The sequence below is a fragment of the Centroberyx gerrardi genome, chromosome 8, assembly GCF_048128805.1.
Source record: "Centroberyx gerrardi isolate f3 chromosome 8, fCenGer3.hap1.cur.20231027, whole genome shotgun sequence".
In the NCBI taxonomy this organism is placed as follows: Eukaryota; Metazoa; Chordata; class Actinopteri; order Beryciformes; family Berycidae; genus Centroberyx; species Centroberyx gerrardi.
In genome coordinates this window covers 12,577,505-12,597,741 of record NC_136004.1, presented here as the reverse complement: position 1 = coordinate 12,597,741, position 20,237 = coordinate 12,577,505, and the positions used below count along the sequence as shown (strand labels likewise).

Genomic DNA, 20,237 nt, shown 5'->3' with positions numbered 1-20,237 from the left:
AAAGACTGTTTTCTAGTCTAGTCAGTCTGTTTGAACACACAATGTTGGTAGCTTACTACCCAAGAACATTCCATATTTAAGTTTGCAGACCTAGTTATCCAAAGCCAGTAAACAGTTGTGTGCAAAATACATAAACGTTTATGCATTCCAAAATGGATAAACGTTGGTTAGGCTCCTGGAGTTGTACATTACATCTGTCTCATTCAGACAGACAATTACTGTAAGGTTGAATTCACACATTTGTGCAAAAATGTTGCAGCTGACTTTCATAGTTTGTGAGGGGAAAAAATTGATTACAGAAAACAAAAGTAAACGATCACTCCTGACCAGGTTGTGAGTTTATTACTGATATAATCATATTACACACATTGTTGGCATGATAAATTCTTTTTGTAATCTGTAATCCGATGATCACGGTTACTGTGCTACCCAACACGGTCATACCTATTGCATATATCCAGTCTTTTCCTTGTCCTTTGCCTTATCACATGCAAAATAACAAAAGAAGCTAAACCCATTACAATAGTACTAAGATACAAATCTACCATAAGGGGCCTTATGATTTTTATGTTTGTCACCTAGCTCACAGAAGAAGAGAATATCCTTTTTTTTTAACCCAGTGCCTGAACTCTGGCTTCTGCTGGTGACAACTGAGCTTGACTTGTCAAAACCAGAACCCTCCACTCTTTGTTTGGCCTCTGTAGAGGCTGAGAGCCCTTTGTTGTAGGGAACCATCCAGCCCTGGTGCCTTTTCACCAACACTGGGAGCTAATTAAAGAGCTATCTGCTGTGTGCCCCTTCTGATGGGCTGGGTTAGTAAATTCACTGTGTGACAGGGTTAAGTGAGCAAAAAGACCAGCCAGTCGTGTGCTTTGACATCACTTGCTGATGAGGTGTTTTAGAGCTGAGGTGGAAAGGGGGATTCTGAGTCGAGGCTGACTCATGTTGTGTGTCTCGTGTGGAACATGACTCACATGAACACTGCACCAAACATACAGAGCTATACAGTATGAGGCAGTGTTTCACTGGGTCTCCCAATAGCACTGTAACATGTTTGTGCTTTAAAAATCTAGTCTACACAGTATACACATGAGGCTTTTAATGGTTAGTGTACTAGTGCAGTGACAAGAGGTGTACCGCAGGTGTAATTTTTTTTATACCCATTTCCTTTGTTGCCACACACATGTAAACTGTGTGTAATGTGGTTCACCAATAAAATGATGGTTGTCTTGTTATCTATCCTCCCTTTTGCTTCCTTTGCCCTGTTGAGGCTGTTGCCCAAAGCTGCAGCATGGGGGAATGACAGAATGGCACTTCAATAGAACTCTCCTTCTATAGATCTTCTCCCCAAATAGCAAATTGTTTGAGTATGCTCAGTTAATAGTTCAGTCTTGGATGAGGTGAAGCAATAAATGACTCCTTCACATACTGTAAGTAGCTTGCACATTACACCCTGCAGGAAGTTGCAGTGGAAGAAATCTCTAGGTCTCATTACAATAGAAAAGAACATTTTATTCAGATTCAACAAACATTACATTTTAATTTCCAGTACATTAGATTGCCCCCCCGCCCCTCCCAATTGCCACCACCAAGTATTATTCCCTTACATTTCCTTCCAGAAACGCTAAACAATGAGCTTTCACCTAAATTTTGTGGCCTCCTCACTCATCTGCCCGGCTGTTTTCCAGGGGATCCCTCAAGACCTTCATCCACACTGTTCACCTGCTGCAGAAACAAACAGACCTGGGCCAACTCCCTGTGGCGGATGTGTTGTACAGGTGAGTGTATCCACGTGTGAAGGATGGTTCCTAAATAATTGTCTGGATGTGTAACCATTCTGTATCTCTCCTGCTTCAGACTCTTGGTCCTGGAAGGAGGGCCAGGCTCTCCATCCTGCCTGTTGGGAGGCAAACACAGTGTGTCCTGGGGTTTCGAGGACATGCTGCCCACGCCTGATAGTACTGCTGGAGGGGCGGAGAGCAAAGGTAAGACCCCTTCTCATACTCTTTTGTGTGATCATCCACCTCATTTGGCTTTGATCAGTGGGAAAATGTTTAGTGTTCTGATACGTTTCAGTGATGGCTGTCATGTTTGCTGTGTTGCATTTATGGTATTGTGTGTTATGCTGTTCTTTTGGTCTCTAACCACAAGATATGAAGAATAGGTCAGAATAGGTGCAGTTTTTGTGTGTGATTGTGATGATATGTGTCATGATCTAATTTTCTGGGTTATTGGTTCTAGAGAGGAACTGATGCTTGTCCTAGTTGCCCTCATAATACTGCCCTCCATTATGATTAATTTATTCACCTTTAGATTATTTATACTTCCCCTTTGTCTGGAATGCCTCCAGTTGGAGTCCCAACAAAGAGGGAGGGAAGAGAGCGCATTGCCATTTACGGGACTCATTTGGCCTCGTTGGAGCGTAGTGGGGACATTAGGGCTTATGGTGAAACTGGAGAGAAGAGCGGTGGCTGTGAGCGGTTTAGGGGACAAAGCAGGGGATGGGAGGGTGATGTCTCACTCTCTCCAGCAATCGATTAGCTGACCTTGTAGAGCTATGGAAGCTGATCAGGGCATATATGCATAAAGTGTCTGAGAACAGGAGTGCTGATCATCTGAGGCAAGTTTGCATGGCAAAGTTTTATGCTTTGAATTCTCATGCAATTCATGGAATTATCTGTGTTGGTGTGTGTGTGTGTGTGTGTGTGTGTGTGTGTGTGTGTGTGTGTTGGGGGGTGGCTCAAACAAAAAAAATGATTACATTGCCCCAGCATTGCATTATTTTCACTATTCATCTTGTTTGCCCCACACTCACTTGACTGATTCATTTGGGTGGATTATGATATGATTGCCTATTATGTCTGCCACAGATATTGAAAAAAGTATTAATCTCATAATAAGCACATCACACTTGACTACACCTCTTTGTGCCATTAAATGCAGAACAACAGAGAAAGTGTGAATCGGGAAAGCAATTTGAGAATCAATGTTGGACTGTAACTGCTGTCGATTTAGTGAACGTCAATGGAAAACAAATAGAAGTCTCTACCTTACATCCATGTATTCTCTCCTGGTTTTGTCCACTCCTGTGGTGATACCTCCCCCTACTTTTCATCCCCATTGTCCAATCTGTCTGTCAATACCTTCCTATTAACGTCTTTTCTGTCCCTGTGTCTTGCAGACACAGACCTGGGGCGCTGCCTAGCCACAGACGGGCTCTATCTGTATACCACTAATTCCTTTGGGAGAGGACTCAGCAAGCTGGGCTCTGGTTTACATGGGACACTGAGGTAATTTGACACCCCTGCCTGCCTGCCTGCCTGCCTGCCTGACTGTATCTGCAGCACTCAGAGCGAGAGACATAGACCGAAAGAGAGTGACACTAAAAATATCCCTTATCCCTTACCCCTCCCAAGGGAACCATGGGGCCACCTTGTGTCCTGTACTTCCTTACTTCCTTAAACCCCAATCTACAGTGTACAGTCACATCCCCTTTGATCTTGACTGTCTCTGATTGACAAGGTTGATTTGAAAGGGACAAAAGGGGGGTTGTGTGTTCTGTATTGTAAACGCATGCTGTGGATGCAAATTGCCCAATTTGCAAGCCTATGGCAGTTTCCTTCCACAAAGTACGTTTAGAATGCAAAATGCCCAGAGTTCATTTGTTCACTAGAATTGCTTTCAAACAAACAAAACATGTGCCTCATGTGCTAACTTTGCTAATTTTATGCTCGTAGTATCTCTGTTATCCTGATTCCATCTGAGGAGTAATACCTGGAACACAACCACTTCCACAACCATAAAGAAATTAGATTCCAATGCAATGGAAACATCACTAACATACCTTTACCACAAATAGCACAAACTGTGGCAATGACATGCAATTGACTAGATTGCTAGACCCATATCAGCTTTGAGCTAGCATGCCAATTCTATTCTAGCAAGACATACTCATTAACTTGTCATTGTCAGTACTGAATTGGGCAAACAAGATGCAAATGTTTGTGGATGGTAATGTGATTTTAACAAGTGTAGAGAACTGTGACACAACCAGTGTGTTGATACTATAGTCATTTTGCTGGTCCTTGTCATGTGATGCTTTGTTGCTGCCCCACTCAATTGTGGCAGACGAATGAATGAAGTATTTTTAATAAAATTTGCACTACTTCAAAGCCAGGTGTTTCAACTGGGTCTTTCACAAAAATGTCCACCTTCCCGCTGATAAAATTTGAGTATTCAAAGCACCGTTGCATAAGGAAATGAACGCAATGTGTTTGTGTTTGCCTAGGGGTTTTGTGTACTGTCGAAATGAGGAGTTGGAGCCCGGCTGGGTGGTGTTCAGCAGCGGTCGTCTCCTCCACCGTCCTGCCTCCTTTGATGCCAAGCCTCATCAGTTGTGCCAGGTCATCGACCCTTTCACCCTCCAGGTACACTCTAGTCCAACACAAGCATTTGCTGTTGACTCATTCAATCACATTCACGTTATTGGTCTCGGTAACAGAATGCAACATGAGTCTCATGTGAATGCTCGTGATGCACCGCCTCTGCAAGGTTACAGTTATATTGCACATTTCAATGCAGTTTTATCATCCCATCATTCCGAAATGCATTAAGTGACTGGTTTTGACACACAAAAATCTGATTTTGCTCTCATAACTATCAGATCTTGGTCAGACTCGCACTGTGATCGCAATTCAGTATAGTCTGGATTCAAAAAGCCACAATGCATGCACAAGCACTGTTAACAGATGGAGAGGGAGAGTGGGAAAAAGTAAGTAAGCAGATACAGATTTAACTACATACAGCCACAGGGGATGCATAACAGCTGTTTTCAGGCTAATGGCGGACATACAGAAATGTGGTTTCATTACATCCCATCTTTAGAATCAGATCTTAAAAATCACGTTGAAATGACAAGTGTAGCCAGAGCCCAAGACGGTGTTCAATGTGCCCTTTCCAGGTGTGCCAGATTGTGCCCATGCCAGCCCACCACTTCCCAGTGGGCAGCAGCATGACCACGCTGCACCTCTGCTCAGATGGAACCTACCTGTACTGGGTCTGGTCCCCGGCCAGTCTCAACGAGAAGACCCAGAAAGGCCACTCTGTCTTCATGGATGTTTTTCACCTGTCGGTGAGTATGCTCTCCAACATTTTTTCAGTGGTACTCAGTATTTCCATTTCTGTGGTCCATCTCTCAGAAGTCTGCTCTCCCCCCCTCCCTGGTTACAGACACAGACGGGGTTGTGCGTCGCAGACATCTTGCAGGAGAGGGTGATCCTAACTCGGAAGGAGGGCGAGTCTTCCAAGTGTTTGAATGAGCTTCTGTTGAGCCGAATGTCACGCTTCCGGGCCTCCCATTCTGCTACATTGGCTGCTCTCACAGGCTCTGCCATTACCAATACTGTCAAGGAGGAACAGTCCGGTAATTCATCAGTAGAACATAGTAGTATAATGTATGCTATATTGTGCAGTTATATTGTGCAGTTATTGTGGATCATACGGTTCTGAAATCATCTCTTTTTAACTGTTCCATAGCTGTCAACACTAGCTGTGGACTCCCTCTAAAGACTCTGAGGAAGACTCCTATGTATGTGTGCGGTACCTATCTAGTAATGCTGGCTTCACCTCCTGGCGTTTCTGGGAGCTCCGCCACACGCTCCCTGTTCGGAGGTACCAGCAGCCTGTCTTCTCTGAAAAGTAAGCACACACACAGATAACATTCCTACTAAATCCTCAGTGTGCTCTGTTCTTCAGGGTTCCAACCATCATAGATAGAACCTGGACAAGTCTATGTGATTTTATTTTTATTTTTTTCTGGAAAAGTTTGAGAAAATTATACGTCATGGAAATTTGTTCAGAATTTTTTTTTTTTTGACCAGCCAAGCATTTCACGTTAAGCTTGGCTGCTGGTCGATCTTGGTGCCTTTTTGAATGAATAATAACACAAATAACAAATGTTCTGATTACAGTCTGATTACTTATTGAGGTCCCAAGTGATGATAATTAAAGCTATCCAAAAAATGTACCATTTGAACATAGACAATTATGAACATTGGTCAAGATCATTATAGGCAACCATTTGATCCACTAGCTAGTGTATCTGGTAGATTCCTAAACTCTACCAGCCACTCACATGTTTTTTACCAGCCACTTTTTAAAATCATTGTTAAAGGCCAAATATGATAATGTTACATGGTTTGGCCAGACGGTGTGACAACCAGCCAGTTGAGCATCTTACCTTGTTCGTCATGTCGCCACTTCTCATTGAAATATTGTTGGTTTTTTTTCTCTTTGGCCCCGATGTCTCCTCCTTCACTTGCTGCAATGCACCACCTGTCTTATTATCTGTCTGCTGGCCTCTTAACTCCAACAATGTTGCCACATTCCGCTTCCAGTTTGAAAGTCTTATCTAGCCTTAGGGTAGACAAGCTAAACTAATGAAGTGGGCGGTGAGGCTGCCCTATTTAATGTTTTCCTTGGCAACAACATTTCATATCAAAATTATTTGTTTTGAAACAACGTTGTTAAGTACGTTGCCCAGGGGCGATGGAGAGTCTGCAGTCTAACCCCCTGCGGCACACTTTCACCCACATGACCAAAAGTGGTGAACAGAGCGGCCAACCGATAATGCGATCCATAGAGCCCCTGCTGTCGCGGGGCTAAAAAAAGGCATATCGGACAATAACAGAGGGCAGTGCATAAACATCATTGAGGGAGCTTCGTAAAGGGTCTGCTATCTGGTGATTTCTTTTTCCCCCCGTTTGGGCAAACTTTGTTCACTTGCCACAGTGGTTGATGGACTTAACAAATTTACCAGCCACTGCTCAAAATCACCCACATTTGTCAGGTGGCAGGTGTTAATTTCTGACCCTGATTGTAGGTAATGGAATAGTGATGGAAAAGTTTGGCAAAAATGTGTAGGAACCCTGAGGCTTGAGTTGATTCATTAAGCTTTTCTTTTCATTTTGGTCAGTTCTAGCCTCCAGCCTGGTCTTTAACCTGGCTGATGGTCAGTTCAGCAGCCGTGCGGACCTCATTGATGCCCCTGGCAGTTCTCTAGGCAGGGGTGCCCAGGTGGCAGGACTGGGTAAGCTCCACTTTTACTGCATTCTGCTGTTTTGTGTTGAACTCACAGAGGATAGTCACAATACGGTGTCAATATAACTGACATTCAGTTCCGTATCCTGTGGGTTTGTAGGAGCCTGTTATGATGCCCTGAACAATTTGATCTGGACCTGCTCCAGTGATTATATGGACCAGTGGTGCAACCCTGGGAACCAAGCCTTCCATCATGTGTGCCATAGGCTCGGCGTCAGCCATGTCATCAAAGAACCCAAAGGTAGACAAAAGTGCTCTTGAAACCACCAGATGTTCTTTGTGTGAGGTTAAGTCAGAGATTTGATCACCCGCTAACTGTGTCCTTCCACAGAGGAGACTGTGGCCACTGGAGAGGTGATCAACCAGCTGCTTCATCACGTAGGTGCCATGTGTATCCACCAGCTCAACCTGTTGGCGGCCAGCAGCAACAGCCTGCCCCTGGGCGCTCTACTGGGTAAACAGCACCCAATTGAGGCCCGCCACTTCAGCAGCATCTGTGACATCATGGAGAAGGCCATGGTTAACGGAGATACCTGCATCATCCGCTGCATCTTGGTGGTGTTTCAGGTCGGTTTCAGGTGCAGCTGGTGACAGTTTGCATGGAAAATGAGTCTCCTGTTTTCCTTTTTCTGACTCTTTCTTTTCATTGTTATCCATCTTCTCCAGGTGGTGTTCAGGTTTTTCAACCCCCAGTCGGAGCAGAACAGGGAAAGTGTGCGTCGTTCAGGCCTACTCCTGTGGCAGCTGCTCATGGCCCCAGTGGATCAGATAGGAGCAGAGATCCAGAGAGAGGTGTGCCTGGCCATCAGGTAGGTCCAACCATTCAATGTACAATGACATGAATAATACACTAATAACATGAATTACACAAACAATGCATAAAGTCCACATATGTTGGATAATGATGTTTAAATGGACTGTCTTTGTTTCCCACCTCTCTATCTCTGTAGCTCGGGCCTGAATACGTTGTATCAGGGTGAGGCTGAACTCAACAAGCTGCTGAAGTTGGTTCTAACCGAAGGTGAGTATTGAAAATGCTGATTTTAACTCCACTGATTCTACCGTGTTTTGCGGTGAATACGAGTTATGTGTTTGATGATGTGTGTTTGTGTGTGATCCTTAGGTGAAAGGAACAGTGGGCTGTCCCAGCTTCGTGATGTCATCCTTACCAACTTGGCTGACCAACTGCAGAAGAATAGATTTGGGAGTGAAGATGACGACCACTACAGGTCTGCCTTCTCCCTCTAACTCCAGGCTACAAAATAAGCTCCCATACCTTTCACTAACCAGCACAGAACAATTTCACATCATAGCTTGATACTTTTAGTTTGGTCCCTCTTGTGATATAATTGTCTCTCTGTTTTACCCTTACAGACTGAGTGATGAGCTACTGCATTGTATCCTGAAGACTGTTGTCCGGGAATCCTGCCTCCTTATCACCAAATGTCAGACTGTTGCCAGGGATGACTTCCAGAAGCTGCTCTCCACTGTGCCAGTATGCATATCAGTTTAGCAGCACTAAATGTCATCTGTGCTGACTAAGAACACGTGTTTTGTTAGATTGCATTCATACTGACTTGAGACGGTTTTTCTTCTCTGTTAGGTGGTCTCACCTAGTCTGCGCTACCTCATGGCTGTTCAGAACCACCTCCTCAGTAACACCATTTTAATCCGCCCAGATGACAACGACGACAGTGACAGCTCCCTACAAGGGGAAACAATGAAGGTACAGGTAAACATCCCCTTTAAATACCCCTACCTCTGTTTGTCCACGTGGAGTCCGTCTGCCAGTCTCGATGAGAGAGCAGTTAAAAAAAGGAGCAACGGGACACGGATGTTCTTTTACGGCACTGCATAGTAATTTGTTTTTACTGCAGTTGTATCAATAGCCGCTACAATACTTGCTGTCTCTATACCAAGCATGTGTTGTTTCTAAGTATTGATAATCATGGTTATTGATGAAAGAACCAAAGCAGAACACAATCTCCTCTGTAAATCAACAGCCCAGATTGTGCTGCTGTATTGTTTGTTTGGTTGTTACCTCTAACAAAGGGTAAAGTTATGATTAATTATATGTGTGCAATTCTGATATTTAAAAAAGAGATGCTCTTATCTACTGGAAAAACTTGGAGGCAGTGTTACGGAAGTGTGGGCATGTTCTGTGTGTGTTTCCCAGGAGCTGCAGAGCAGCATCCTGTCCCTAGCGACCAAGATCCTGGTGGGGTGTGATGAGGTGCTGGAGACCCTGCAGCAAGTGACCACAGCTCTCATTAACAGTGACATCCCTGACAGAGAAACCAGGTGAACTTTTTACCACACCTTTTTTACCTTTGTTTTCTCTCTTAACTGTTGGCCTCTTTTTCTCCCCTGTTTCATATCTGTCATCTGTTTTTCTGCCTAACGTGTAAGCATTTTTTGAATTAGGTAGTGACTTGTAGGTAACCCTCCTACCTTCCATTCAATATTTGCCCGCTTGTTATCCCCAGGTTGAAAGGCCTGGAACAGGTAACCAAGGCCACCATGCTGGGGCACCTGCTGCCAGTGCTGCTCACCTCTCTGATGCACCCCAACCTGCAGACCCTCACACTAGCTGACGCCCTCATGCCTCAGCTGGTCCAGCTAGTCCTCTACACCAGCCAGGTTGGACTCCTGCTCAATCCAAGAGACAATTGCTTTATATAAAAATCTTGAGTTAGGAAAGCAGTCATCAATTTATTCACTGTCTGTTTTTCAGACTGCCCTGTTACTTAAGACCCAGTCTCCACTTTTCACTGAGGAGCCTCCACCTATGGGTGGCTCCTTAGGGCAGGGGGCAAAGGCATCTACTGCTGAGGACAAGTAAGTTTTCTGAAGGTCTATTATGAACGCATTTTTATATCTGTCATAATCTCGGTTTTCTATAATAATTTGTGTGATTTATTTTCTATCCCTATCCTTAGCTTTAGAATCCTCGACGAACGTGAGGAGCCAGGTTTCCTGACTGGACTGAAGATCCCTGCCCCATGGGCTGCTGGGAAGACAGTGGAGACGGTGCACCCGGTGCGAGACAACTATAAATTCAAGGAGACCGTACACATCCCAGGAGCCCGCTGCCTGTACCTCCGCTTTGACTCCCGCTGCTCCTCACAGTATGATTATGACAAGGTACTCACTCTCACTCACACTGACTGTTGGCACAATGCATAGCTTTACGGTGTGTGTTGCTCAAGCATAGCAAATCTCTGGGTGGAGGGATTCTGTATTGAAGGTAGTTTCTGATGTTTCAGTTGGTTATCTACGCCGGCCCAAACACCAATAGCCGCAAAGTAACAGAGTATGGAGGAAACACACTGGGTTACGGCAGTCGCAGTGTCCTGGGGACAGGTTGGCCCAAAGACCTTGTTAAGGTAAAAGAAGCTGTTGAAAAGACTGCCTTCAGACAGATACACAGCACAAACACACACACACACACACACACACACAGACACACACACAGAGCACATACACAGTCTTGAGGTGCTACAGCCTTTTCCATTTCTTGCTGTAGGTTGAGGGTGATACCGTGACCTTCTCCTTTGAGATGAGGAGCGGACGTGAACACAACACCCCCGATAAAGCCATGTGGGGATTCTCCTGCACTGTCAGAGCTCAGGTAAAGTGTGGACACATTGGCATGCCCCGAGCTTCTGTGCCTGCCATTGGTTTATCATAGTAGCAGTTTGGAATATGATCTGCCACAGCTAATTTTAAATATGTTGTTTGCTCTGTGTTTTCAGGAGTCATCTGAGGATGTCTCTGGAGGCCTCCCCTTCCTGGCAGACCTAGCATTGGGTCTGTCAGTGCTGGCCTGCTCCATGCTCCGCATCCTGTATAATGGGCCAGAGGTGACGAGAGAGGAGGAAGCCTGCCATGATTTGCTTTGCTCAAAGCTGCTCCAAAGGTGACACAGCTAAATTAGTACATATTCTTTAACAGTATGTAGTGGGACACAGCTAAACTGCTATAACTTTTAGCAAATACTATTGCATCACTGTATATCATCCACAGGGGAAAAAAATGTAAAAAGCTTTTGATAAGAACTGAGGATGGCAGATTGGTGACAACCTTTATTTCCTCAGGTGTCAGTGGCAGGTGGAGGCAAACGGTGCAATCTCTCCAGCTCTTACGCCCAGCCCTTCGCCCCTGCCACTCACCATTGAAGAGGACAGGGAGTTCACCTACCCCTCCGATGTGCTCATCCCACCCCCAGGCCTCATGCCAGGGACCTACTTTGACCTGCCTCGTATCCGCCTGCCTCCAGGCATCATGGGCAGGCTACGAGAGGTGTCTGGAAGGGCTCGACCGCAGTTCCGTCCCAGCATCAAGTAATATACAGTGGAGTTATATATTGCTCTTTACCGTTCTCTTCTTTACCGTGCGCATGTCCAAAGCATTTATCCTCAACCACTCTCTTTTTTTCTGTTAGGGAGGTAATCAGGCCAGATGTCATGGAGGAGGTTATAGTGTCATGTGTGATAAAACATCTAACCCTGGTGGACGCCCTTCAGTCACTCGTCAACTACCAGTATCGTGAGGAGCACGCAGAGGAGTACGATCTGGTCTGTAAGATCATGGCTGAGACCTTCAAGAAGATCAATGCAATGGAGCGTCAGCTGCAGGTAAACTGCCGTCAGACAGTTGCATAACAAGGATTTAACAAAAGCTGTGAAATGCTCTAAAATATGTTGGCTAGCCAGTCATGGAAGACTGTGCACACTATGCATGTTTGTCTGTCTGCCTATTTTTAACTGCTATCCCAGATAAAGGCATGAAACATGTAAGGCAGCCATAAAAATAAAGGTTTTTAAAACTCTTTGCTTGTTAAAATATCTCCTAATGGCAATTGGGAATAAACAGAGCCCTAGAATTAATGGGGAATTTATTTTTGCATGGTGTTGTTGCATAGCTGTATTTTAAGAATTAGTTATAATAGGCCAGGCTTAACTATTCTGGGCCTATTTACGTTACCTTATAATTACATCTCTAATGCTTAGGCTGTAGTTGACATGACAATAAGAAATCTGTGAGATGTTTAAATTGTAGACAACACATTGTTTATTCCGTATGAAATAAATTGATCTTATTATGAAATTTAACCTTGAAAGTAAGGGAATATGAGAGCAATGAATAAAACATTAGAGTTGGCTATGTCAATTTAAAAAATTAGGTTGAGGTTGACGAGAAGCTTGGGTAGATAGAAATTCAGGCTACCAATCTGAACAGCACCAAAGAGTGGAAGTTTTATCTGTGTCCAACTATCTTCTGTGTCGTCTTCCAGAGTGTAGCAGAATTGGAACAGAAGTGGCAGAATGAGGTAGAGGAGGCCCAGCAGGGAAAGCTGGAGAACAACGCTCCTTTCTTTCACGACTACCACTTCTTTGAGGTACGAAGCTGCCCCATACACACTACAACTCATTCTCTAGAGATTATCTACCATGTGCCGTGATGCTCATGATTTATTATTTCATTTACCAGAACAAAATTAAGGAGCTGGAATTGCTTTGCTCCCTGAAGGAGGTCCCACTTGATTTCAGTGATTTGGAAAATGTTGTCCTTGCACTGAGGTAATTAATTTCAAATTATGCTAGTACTTAACAGTAACAGTAGGCATCATCTCAGTGAAGTACTCACTCCATGGCTCACTCAATGCCATAACTTGATGTATCTGCACCAACAGGGAGAAATTCTTCCAGGAGGTGAACTCCATGCACTTAAGAAGTAGCACCCCACTGGCCAAAACCAAAGCCCTGGTGAGGAGCCTGATGAACCGCACTGAGCTGCTGCTCCACGTCACCATCGCTCCACATTGCAGAAGCCTGACGACCACACCTGCTGGCACACCAGGGCCAGGTACACATCATCTTATAATCTGTTTTACTTCTGACTCTCTGAGCTCCTTTGAGCATGCAAGCAAAAAGAGAACATTTCCCCTATGTGGATCAATAAAGTATCACGTTATTGTTGCTATTGTAACGGCTCATAATTTACAGATCATTTACACACTTGCTATTAAACTTGATGTGTATGTCACCTTATGGACTTATGCAGCAACCGTGTCTCTCCAATTTTGCCATTTTTTGCGGATTGCAATTGACAGCTGATTTATAAGATAATATTTCATGACCTTATTTTTAGGCAGTTATCAATTCCTGCCTGAGTGGGAGGTATTATTTCCCTAAGACATCTGTGATTTGCAGCATAGTTACCACATTTCATGCAGATTCAATCAAGGGAGACTGAGTGGTGTTGAGCTTGAGTGTTCAGGCAATCACTGTAATTCTTTTCATCTTTTGTGTCAGCCTGCAAGTCTGTGTCGGACACCAAGACAGTGATCCCCATGGTGAAGCAGCCAGTCTTCCTGCGCAGCATGTCTGCTCCCTCCGACTTAGAGATGATCGCCAACCAGGACTTAGAGTTTACACATGCCCCCCAAAGGTAATTGTCAATTATTGTTTGATAGCTTCAGTGATACAGATTCATTGGAGTGAATGGAATGGGAATTTATTCCTTTACTTGTTTCTTTACCTCCAGGAGGCGACACCACCCTACAAGTCACCGCAGCAGCTCCTTCACCCTGCTACAGTCGCTGGCCATTGAGGACAGCCGTGACAAGCCAACATACAGTGTGCTGCTGGGACAGCTCTTTGCCTTTATTGGCACTACACCTGATCAGGCTGTAAGTGTCTTGCCTTTCACTCACTGCACTGCGCCAGTGATTTCTGTTCCTCTGATTTCTGTAGCTCCATGGGCATCAAGAGGTAAATTACAGTCAGTCTTTGAGGTGTCAGATGCTTCACTCCTTTATACCCGTGCACTATTAAACTTCATCACGGTTTCCAGCACTTGAGAAAATCATTTTTTACAAATCATGTCTGTAATTTATTTAGCAGTATATACTTAATAAAAGAAAGTAAAAGTTCTACTGTGAAGATTTAATCTTCACACATTACCTGTGAATTTTCACACAACTCCTACAATCTTCTTCTCATATTCAGAAAGAACTATGCTGTCTTTGACTACTCATGACAACATTTGAGGGAAAATGCCCTTTATGTTTTTTTTTTGTTTTTTTATGTATATTATAGTTCACAATTCACATGTGTGACATGGATTATGACTAATATTTTCACTTTGACAATGAGTTTTGAAATCATTTTTAGCTAGCTAGCTGTAGCTTACAAAAGAACAAATTTGCTGTGGGACTGCACAGAGTCTGTATTTGTTTTTTTAACTTCATGTGGAAAATGTTGATTCATTGCAGGTGTCCAGTAGCAGTTTCCTGTCTGCTGCACAGACACGCTGGCGACGTGGCAGCACGCGGAAGCAGGCCCTTGTTCATATGAGGGAGCTGCTTACGGCTGCTGTCAGAGTGGGCGGGGTCACCCACCTGGTGGGGCCCGTCACCATGGTTTTGCAAGGTGGCCCAAGGTAAGAGCAGCACACCAGCATGTTTGATTAGTGAGCGTACATACAGTAAATGTGAAATAGGCAATGTTTCCCTTACATTCAGTTAGCTGCAGCTCCTACAACAAGAAAAAATTCAATATCTTGAAATATCATGTACTCGCAACGTCCGAAAATTCTAGTGAAAGTTGGGCAATATGGCCAAAATATTACAATATTTTTAAATTTTGAGGGTGTATAGCAATGTTTGGTTACTCAAAATACAATGTCTGTGTGTGTGCCATCTGTGCAGGATTGAAGAGCTGACCTGTGGTGGAATGGTAGAGCAGGTGCAGGAGGCCTTTGGAGAGACCATGACGTCTGTAGTGTCACTATGTGCTCGCTACCCCATCGCTTGTGCCAATAGTATTGGCATGCTTTGCACAATCCCCTACACCAGGCAAGAGAATTCATCTTGACTTTTGCATTGTCCCTGTCTTAATTTGTTTCTGTATTGCTAGACCTTACCATCCCCAGACTCCTATTACCTCTCATTTGTCATCTCTGTGTTACCATAGGAGTGAGGAGCAGTGCCTAGTTCGGAGCGGTCTGGTCCAGCTTATGGACCGTCTATGTAGCCTGAGTGGTCAGAGGGAATGCAGCTCAAACGAGAAGCAGACCAAGAAGCAGAAGGTGGCCACCATGGCCTGGGCTGCTTTCCAGGTGCTGGCCAACCGCTGTATTGAGTGGGAGAAGGTGGAAGGTACGTCAAGTTTGGGAAGTGCTTACTCCTCGTAACTGCTCACTGTAAAGGGATTTTATATATAAACAACTATCAAGCAGAATATATCATGTTATATTGTTTTGACAGTGCCCGCAAAAAACACAGTATTTAGAAAAGCACATTAGTATTTCTCTCAGGAGGAGTCCATGTTTTGCAGATCCTACCACCTAACAGAACAAAGACACAGAAAAATACGTAGAATGTGTGAGAGGTAGGCAAGCTCAGCAGATGTTGAGTCGGAAAAGGAATTCAGAAACTAGGGCATATCAGGCAAGAATAACTTTTCTGATGGTGCACTTAAAGAATGTTAATGTTTTCTTCACATTGTCAGATGAAAAGGTTGCATGCTGTGCAGGAATTGGTACATTGTAATGATAGCTCAGTAATGTTTCCTATTTCTCTTCCAAGGTGGTTCTACAGATGCAGTACACTCTGGTCTGGCACGGCAGGTGTCCAGCCTGCTGACCAATCACCTGGCCCGAGCCACAGAGTGCTGTGGGAACCAGGCAGCAGGCAACGATGCCTTACAGGATGTGCTCAGTCTGCTCAATGACCTTTCCAGGTAAAGTTCCATCAATGTTGTTGGAAAAAATAGCTTCATATTGTGGTTATCCTACTATAAAATGAGGAAAACTCTGTCCGTCCGTCCGTCCGCATCCATTTTGCTCCTCAACAGGTTGGCCAATCAATCTGAAACTGCACATGGGCATTGAGCATTGGCATAGGCAGGGACTGACGGAGCTGATTTTTCCATTTTCCCAAATTTACGCTGTTTATGCGCCTTTTTGGCAAGTCTGCGCGGAGTTGTGGCGCGCGCATCCCCGGGTATCTGCGCAGAGTTGTGGCACGTGCATCCCCGGAAGTCTGCACGTAGTTGTAGCGCGCGCATCCCCGGGTATCGACTAGTTATTATATATGTATACATTTTTCTTTGCTTTGTATTCCAGGAGCCACATAGGGAAGGCTATCCTGAGCCAGCCAGCCTGTGTGTCTAAGCTCTTGTCTCTGCTGCTGGACCAGAGACCCTCTCCAAAGCTGGTACTCATCATCCTACAGTTATGTCGAGCTGCCCTGCCCCTCATGAGTGTAGAGGACTGTGGGAACGTGGCCCTGCCCTCATGGAGCTACTCCATCAACACACTGGACGCTGAGCAACAGGATGCTAGTGACCCTGCCTCTCGTATCGCTGCCTTGCTGCTGGCCAAGCTGGCAGACTATGTAGTACCAGGTTGGTCTCTTTAGGCACCTTTTTATTTTAGCTAGCAGTACCAAACAAATCCTTTAGGGAAGTGCTGGTCGTGGCTGTTGTAAGTGCAGTGCTCTTAAGTTGAAAAGTTTTTAACTTCTAGTGCCAAAAACATGCTAAACTCTAGAAGCCAGCATTATGAAGGATAACCCTAGTCATGAGGTCACTCTCCCTGCTAACCCTCTTATTTACACCATGCCCTCCCAGGCTGCCAGACCCTGCTCTCCCCCAGCTCCTCTGAGCCAGACACCAGCCTGTCCCGTGCCAGTTCCAAAGGAGCTCTAAAATCAGATAAAGACGTTGGGGAGGAGGGAGAGGCTGTCGATGGCAAGCTATCAATCTTTATCCACAAGAGGGAAGACCAGTCATCTCATGAGGTCCTACAGCCACTTCTCAGGTAAGACTGCCACTAATATATCATTGTTTTTATTTCACATGAGCAAACTTACTCAGGGTTTCTCTGACATGAGTGCTCTTCTGCCCTCTCCAACATGCAGTAGCTCAGAAGGACGTCCCTTTCGTCTTGGTACTGGAGCCAACATGGAAAAGGTGGTGAAGATGGACAGAGACATGACCAAGGTCAGGGTTTTGATATGACCAAAAGACAATTACCCAGAAGTTAAAAGCTGAGCCTTGCAATATCAACAATAGTGTGGATAGTTTGATTCCAGGTGCCACCCTAACCTCTACTGTCCCTTTTCAAACCCCTCCTAGAGTGGGAGCTGTGAGGTCATCACAGAGGAGGCGTCTGCTGCCCTGAGAAAGGCCAACAAGTGGGCCCAGTCTGGGCTGATAGTGAGTGTGGGCCCGCCTGTGGAGGCTCTGGCCCAGGAGACTGCTGGAGGCATCACCACTGGTGACAAGAAGAAAACTGCTCAGACCGCTGTTTGTAGGGACAGGAACGCTGACCTGGCCAGGTAACTGAACTGTAATTACTAGTTTTCTAGTTACTAGTTTTTGCACACTGCCATTTTTCTGTACATATGGTACATCCGTCCTGGAGCTTTTGAGAGGGGACAGCTGGTAATGTTCTTATCCAAATGGCATATTCTGTACATATGCTATGGGCATCTGTAAAGTGATTATATTTGATAAGGTGTATTTTTCCATGCTGCATCCTCTCCTATCCCATTACTTTTACTGCTGCAATGACCCAATTTCCCCCAAGGGTTTCATCTTATCTTATGTTATTTTACTTAATCCTTAACCTTTTAATAAAGGTAAAGTTGCTTCTGACATGTGACACCATATGCATTATATTTGCATAGTTTTTTTTTTTTTTAAATCCCCGTATATTATGATGGTCAAACCTGATGGTGGTTGTGAGCAGATCTGACTCCTAACCCTACCTTGTTCAGGTCGGACCCTGTCAGGCCGTTTATCAGCGGCCATGTTGCCAACAGTATGGCTGCTGAGGTTATCGCTCTGCTGCATAGCCTGCTCACTGCCCCTGAGTCCAACACCGCTCAGATCTGGACCAGCACTGCTGAAAAGGTAATTGACTATCACTCTTCTAACTCCAGAACAATGTTCATACTTAGTAGTGACAACTGATAGAGTTTTTTTGCTACAGGTTTCTACAGGTGCTTATTTGTGTCAAAGTGGCCAACAATTTATATTCAGTTTCAGTTGTATTTAATGCTATATGATGCTCTTTCTCTTGAACACAATGCTTTCTCACTTGGGGTTTGTGCTAGGTGCTTTCCCGGGCGCTGATGTTTATCCCTCAGCTGGGGAAATACGCTGAGAGTATTCTGGAGAATGGGAGCAGCAGTGGCAGGAAACTGGCTAAGCTGCAGGCCATTGGCAGGCAGGCTGTGGCTGCACTCTGCGCCCTTGGGGGCTTCAAAGAAACCATTAAGATCGGCTCTGAGGTCCAGGTGGGTTAAGAGAGACAAATCAGTGCAAATGACGTACTTAGATATTGACCCAAATGTGCTGTAATTCACATCCTAGATAATAACTGACATCACAATTTATTCTGAAAGCAGAGGAATGTGAGCGTTTCCTTTGATCTCTCTGCTCTGCAGGTGGTAGGTAAGGGAGTGCTTGGCAGTGTAGGCATCGTTATGTCTATCAATGAGCAGGAGGGCATTGCTACTGTCAAGTTCCCTTCTTGCGAGTACAGGAGAGCTTGCAAAGCCTCAGACATCCTGACAGTGCCTATATCTCGCCTCTGTACACCCAGATCTGAGGTAAGAGATTCAGCATCAAACACAACTCTGCAGTCCCTCCTTTGATGTAAAATAGCAGCCTGAAACTCCCTTGTCTCCCTTTCTCACTCCCTGCTCACCCCCACAGGCTCTCCCCCTCTATAAGCTGTCCATCACTGAGAAGGTGGTGCAAGCGGTACAGTCGATGCTTTTGCCACAGGAGGGCAGTCTCTCCATCCACACCTCTCTCCCCGCCACAGGAGACGGCTCCAGCCCCGTCATGGCCGCAGTACGCTTGCTGGCTGAAATCAGAACCAGGTTAGTAAACACTGCTATATGTATGAACTCCTCTACCAAATATCTGAACGAGATGGTGTTGATGTCCCTGCGCCGGATCTGGATGTTGATAGCGGTGCTCATATTCTATCTATTTATATATTCTATTTTATGTTCTGTTTTGTGAGCAATATTTACTCTTTGTTTGCTCACTCTGGGCACCCATGGCACACCTGACAGTCCTGAAAGGGTGATCCCTCTCTGTGAAGCCCTTCCCAAGGTTTCTTCCACTTTGTGTTTTTTTCCCCTTGTTCTCATTGAGGGTTTAAAGTTGGTGGGGGCCGTTTTTCATTTACTGCGTTAAAATGTGGCCGTCTGCAGCCCTTTGAGACTGTAACTGTGATTACTTGCTATACAAACAAACTTGAATTGTGTGTTTAAAACGGTTTAAAAATGCAGGAAATTTGATAGCAAAAATCAAGGATTGAACGTAGTCAATGGTTCTTGATTGTGTTTTCTCAGGGCATGCCTGGTGATGGCCCAGCTCCTGGAGGATAGCTCCTTCTGTGAGGAGTTCATCCAGCAGTGTCCTGCTGCTGTGGAGGTGCTCAACCTGGTTGCCCAGGAATGCAGCCCTGGTGAGTGTTAGTGACATACTAATATGTCAAGTCATTCAACCACCCACAACCTCTCCAATACAATATAATTTATTTAAACTCTGACATACAGCAGCATGACCTGTCATTTCTGCAGCGGCATCGTTTGTCTGGGTAACCTCGTACACTGTTGGCAGCTGTGTGTATAACAGCATTCTGTCGTCTCGTGCAGGGGAGCGTCTTGGCATGGTAGAGGCTCAGTGTGAGAGAGTGAGGATGCTGTACCGGGACTGCGCTCGCCCGCCACCCCCACCACTACAGACAGACAGGCGCCAGGTGGGGGTTGCCACAATTCATTGATCTGACATAAATCTAATAGAGGACACAAAAAACATACAAATACATTTTGATAGATGAAACACATTTATATTTGTGGGCCCAGTTGATGTGCTTACCCTCTCCTACGTCTGCCTCACCAGCCCAAGGAAATCACCTGGTGTCCGTCCAGAGTGTTCCCTCCGGTCCGTGCCTGTATGTTCTCCTCCCGTCTGACCTCCGTCACCTTCCTGGCTGATCCCAGCGCTGGAGGAGGGCTGCCCAGGGGCACCTTCATCTATGCCACCTCCCCTGTACCAGTTCAGGTGGGCACATTGACTCTTGCATTAGCATTTCCTCTGTCAGTA

At 45.1% G+C, this 20,237-nt stretch overlaps 1 protein-coding gene across 1 annotated transcript in view; it reads left to right on the top strand.

The window, feature by feature from the left end:
* hectd4 (HECT domain E3 ubiquitin protein ligase 4) overlaps positions 1–20,237 on the top strand; it is a 42,415-nt gene that overhangs the window by 5,854 nt on the left and 16,324 nt on the right. The window contains exons 3-46 of the mRNA XM_071923901.2: positions 1,689–1,778; positions 1,858–1,985; positions 3,182–3,290; positions 4,289–4,427; positions 4,961–5,131; positions 5,230–5,422; positions 5,536–5,697; positions 6,974–7,087; positions 7,199–7,339; positions 7,430–7,665; positions 7,765–7,907; positions 8,049–8,119; positions 8,222–8,327; positions 8,473–8,593; positions 8,702–8,830; positions 9,275–9,399; positions 9,585–9,738; positions 9,833–9,936; positions 10,038–10,242; positions 10,365–10,484; positions 10,625–10,729; positions 10,854–11,017; positions 11,196–11,441; positions 11,543–11,735; positions 12,395–12,499; positions 12,592–12,680; positions 12,794–12,966; positions 13,416–13,551; positions 13,648–13,792; positions 14,378–14,544; positions 14,813–14,959; positions 15,078–15,262; positions 15,692–15,845; positions 16,231–16,511; positions 16,737–16,926; positions 17,027–17,108; positions 17,244–17,446; positions 17,888–18,023; positions 18,227–18,409; positions 18,560–18,724; positions 18,831–19,000; positions 19,481–19,596; positions 19,787–19,890; positions 20,034–20,195. Of these exons, the coding sequence (XP_071780002.1) occupies positions 1,689–1,778; positions 1,858–1,985; positions 3,182–3,290; positions 4,289–4,427; positions 4,961–5,131; positions 5,230–5,422; positions 5,536–5,697; positions 6,974–7,087; positions 7,199–7,339; positions 7,430–7,665; positions 7,765–7,907; positions 8,049–8,119; positions 8,222–8,327; positions 8,473–8,593; positions 8,702–8,830; positions 9,275–9,399; positions 9,585–9,738; positions 9,833–9,936; positions 10,038–10,242; positions 10,365–10,484; positions 10,625–10,729; positions 10,854–11,017; positions 11,196–11,441; positions 11,543–11,735; positions 12,395–12,499; positions 12,592–12,680; positions 12,794–12,966; positions 13,416–13,551; positions 13,648–13,792; positions 14,378–14,544; positions 14,813–14,959; positions 15,078–15,262; positions 15,692–15,845; positions 16,231–16,511; positions 16,737–16,926; positions 17,027–17,108; positions 17,244–17,446; positions 17,888–18,023; positions 18,227–18,409; positions 18,560–18,724; positions 18,831–19,000; positions 19,481–19,596; positions 19,787–19,890; positions 20,034–20,195 (6,562 nt within the window). The remainder of the gene's footprint in view (positions 1–1,688; positions 1,779–1,857; positions 1,986–3,181; positions 3,291–4,288; positions 4,428–4,960; positions 5,132–5,229; positions 5,423–5,535; positions 5,698–6,973; positions 7,088–7,198; positions 7,340–7,429; positions 7,666–7,764; positions 7,908–8,048; positions 8,120–8,221; positions 8,328–8,472; positions 8,594–8,701; positions 8,831–9,274; positions 9,400–9,584; positions 9,739–9,832; positions 9,937–10,037; positions 10,243–10,364; positions 10,485–10,624; positions 10,730–10,853; positions 11,018–11,195; positions 11,442–11,542; positions 11,736–12,394; positions 12,500–12,591; positions 12,681–12,793; positions 12,967–13,415; positions 13,552–13,647; positions 13,793–14,377; positions 14,545–14,812; positions 14,960–15,077; positions 15,263–15,691; positions 15,846–16,230; positions 16,512–16,736; positions 16,927–17,026; positions 17,109–17,243; positions 17,447–17,887; positions 18,024–18,226; positions 18,410–18,559; positions 18,725–18,830; positions 19,001–19,480; positions 19,597–19,786; positions 19,891–20,033; positions 20,196–20,237) is intronic.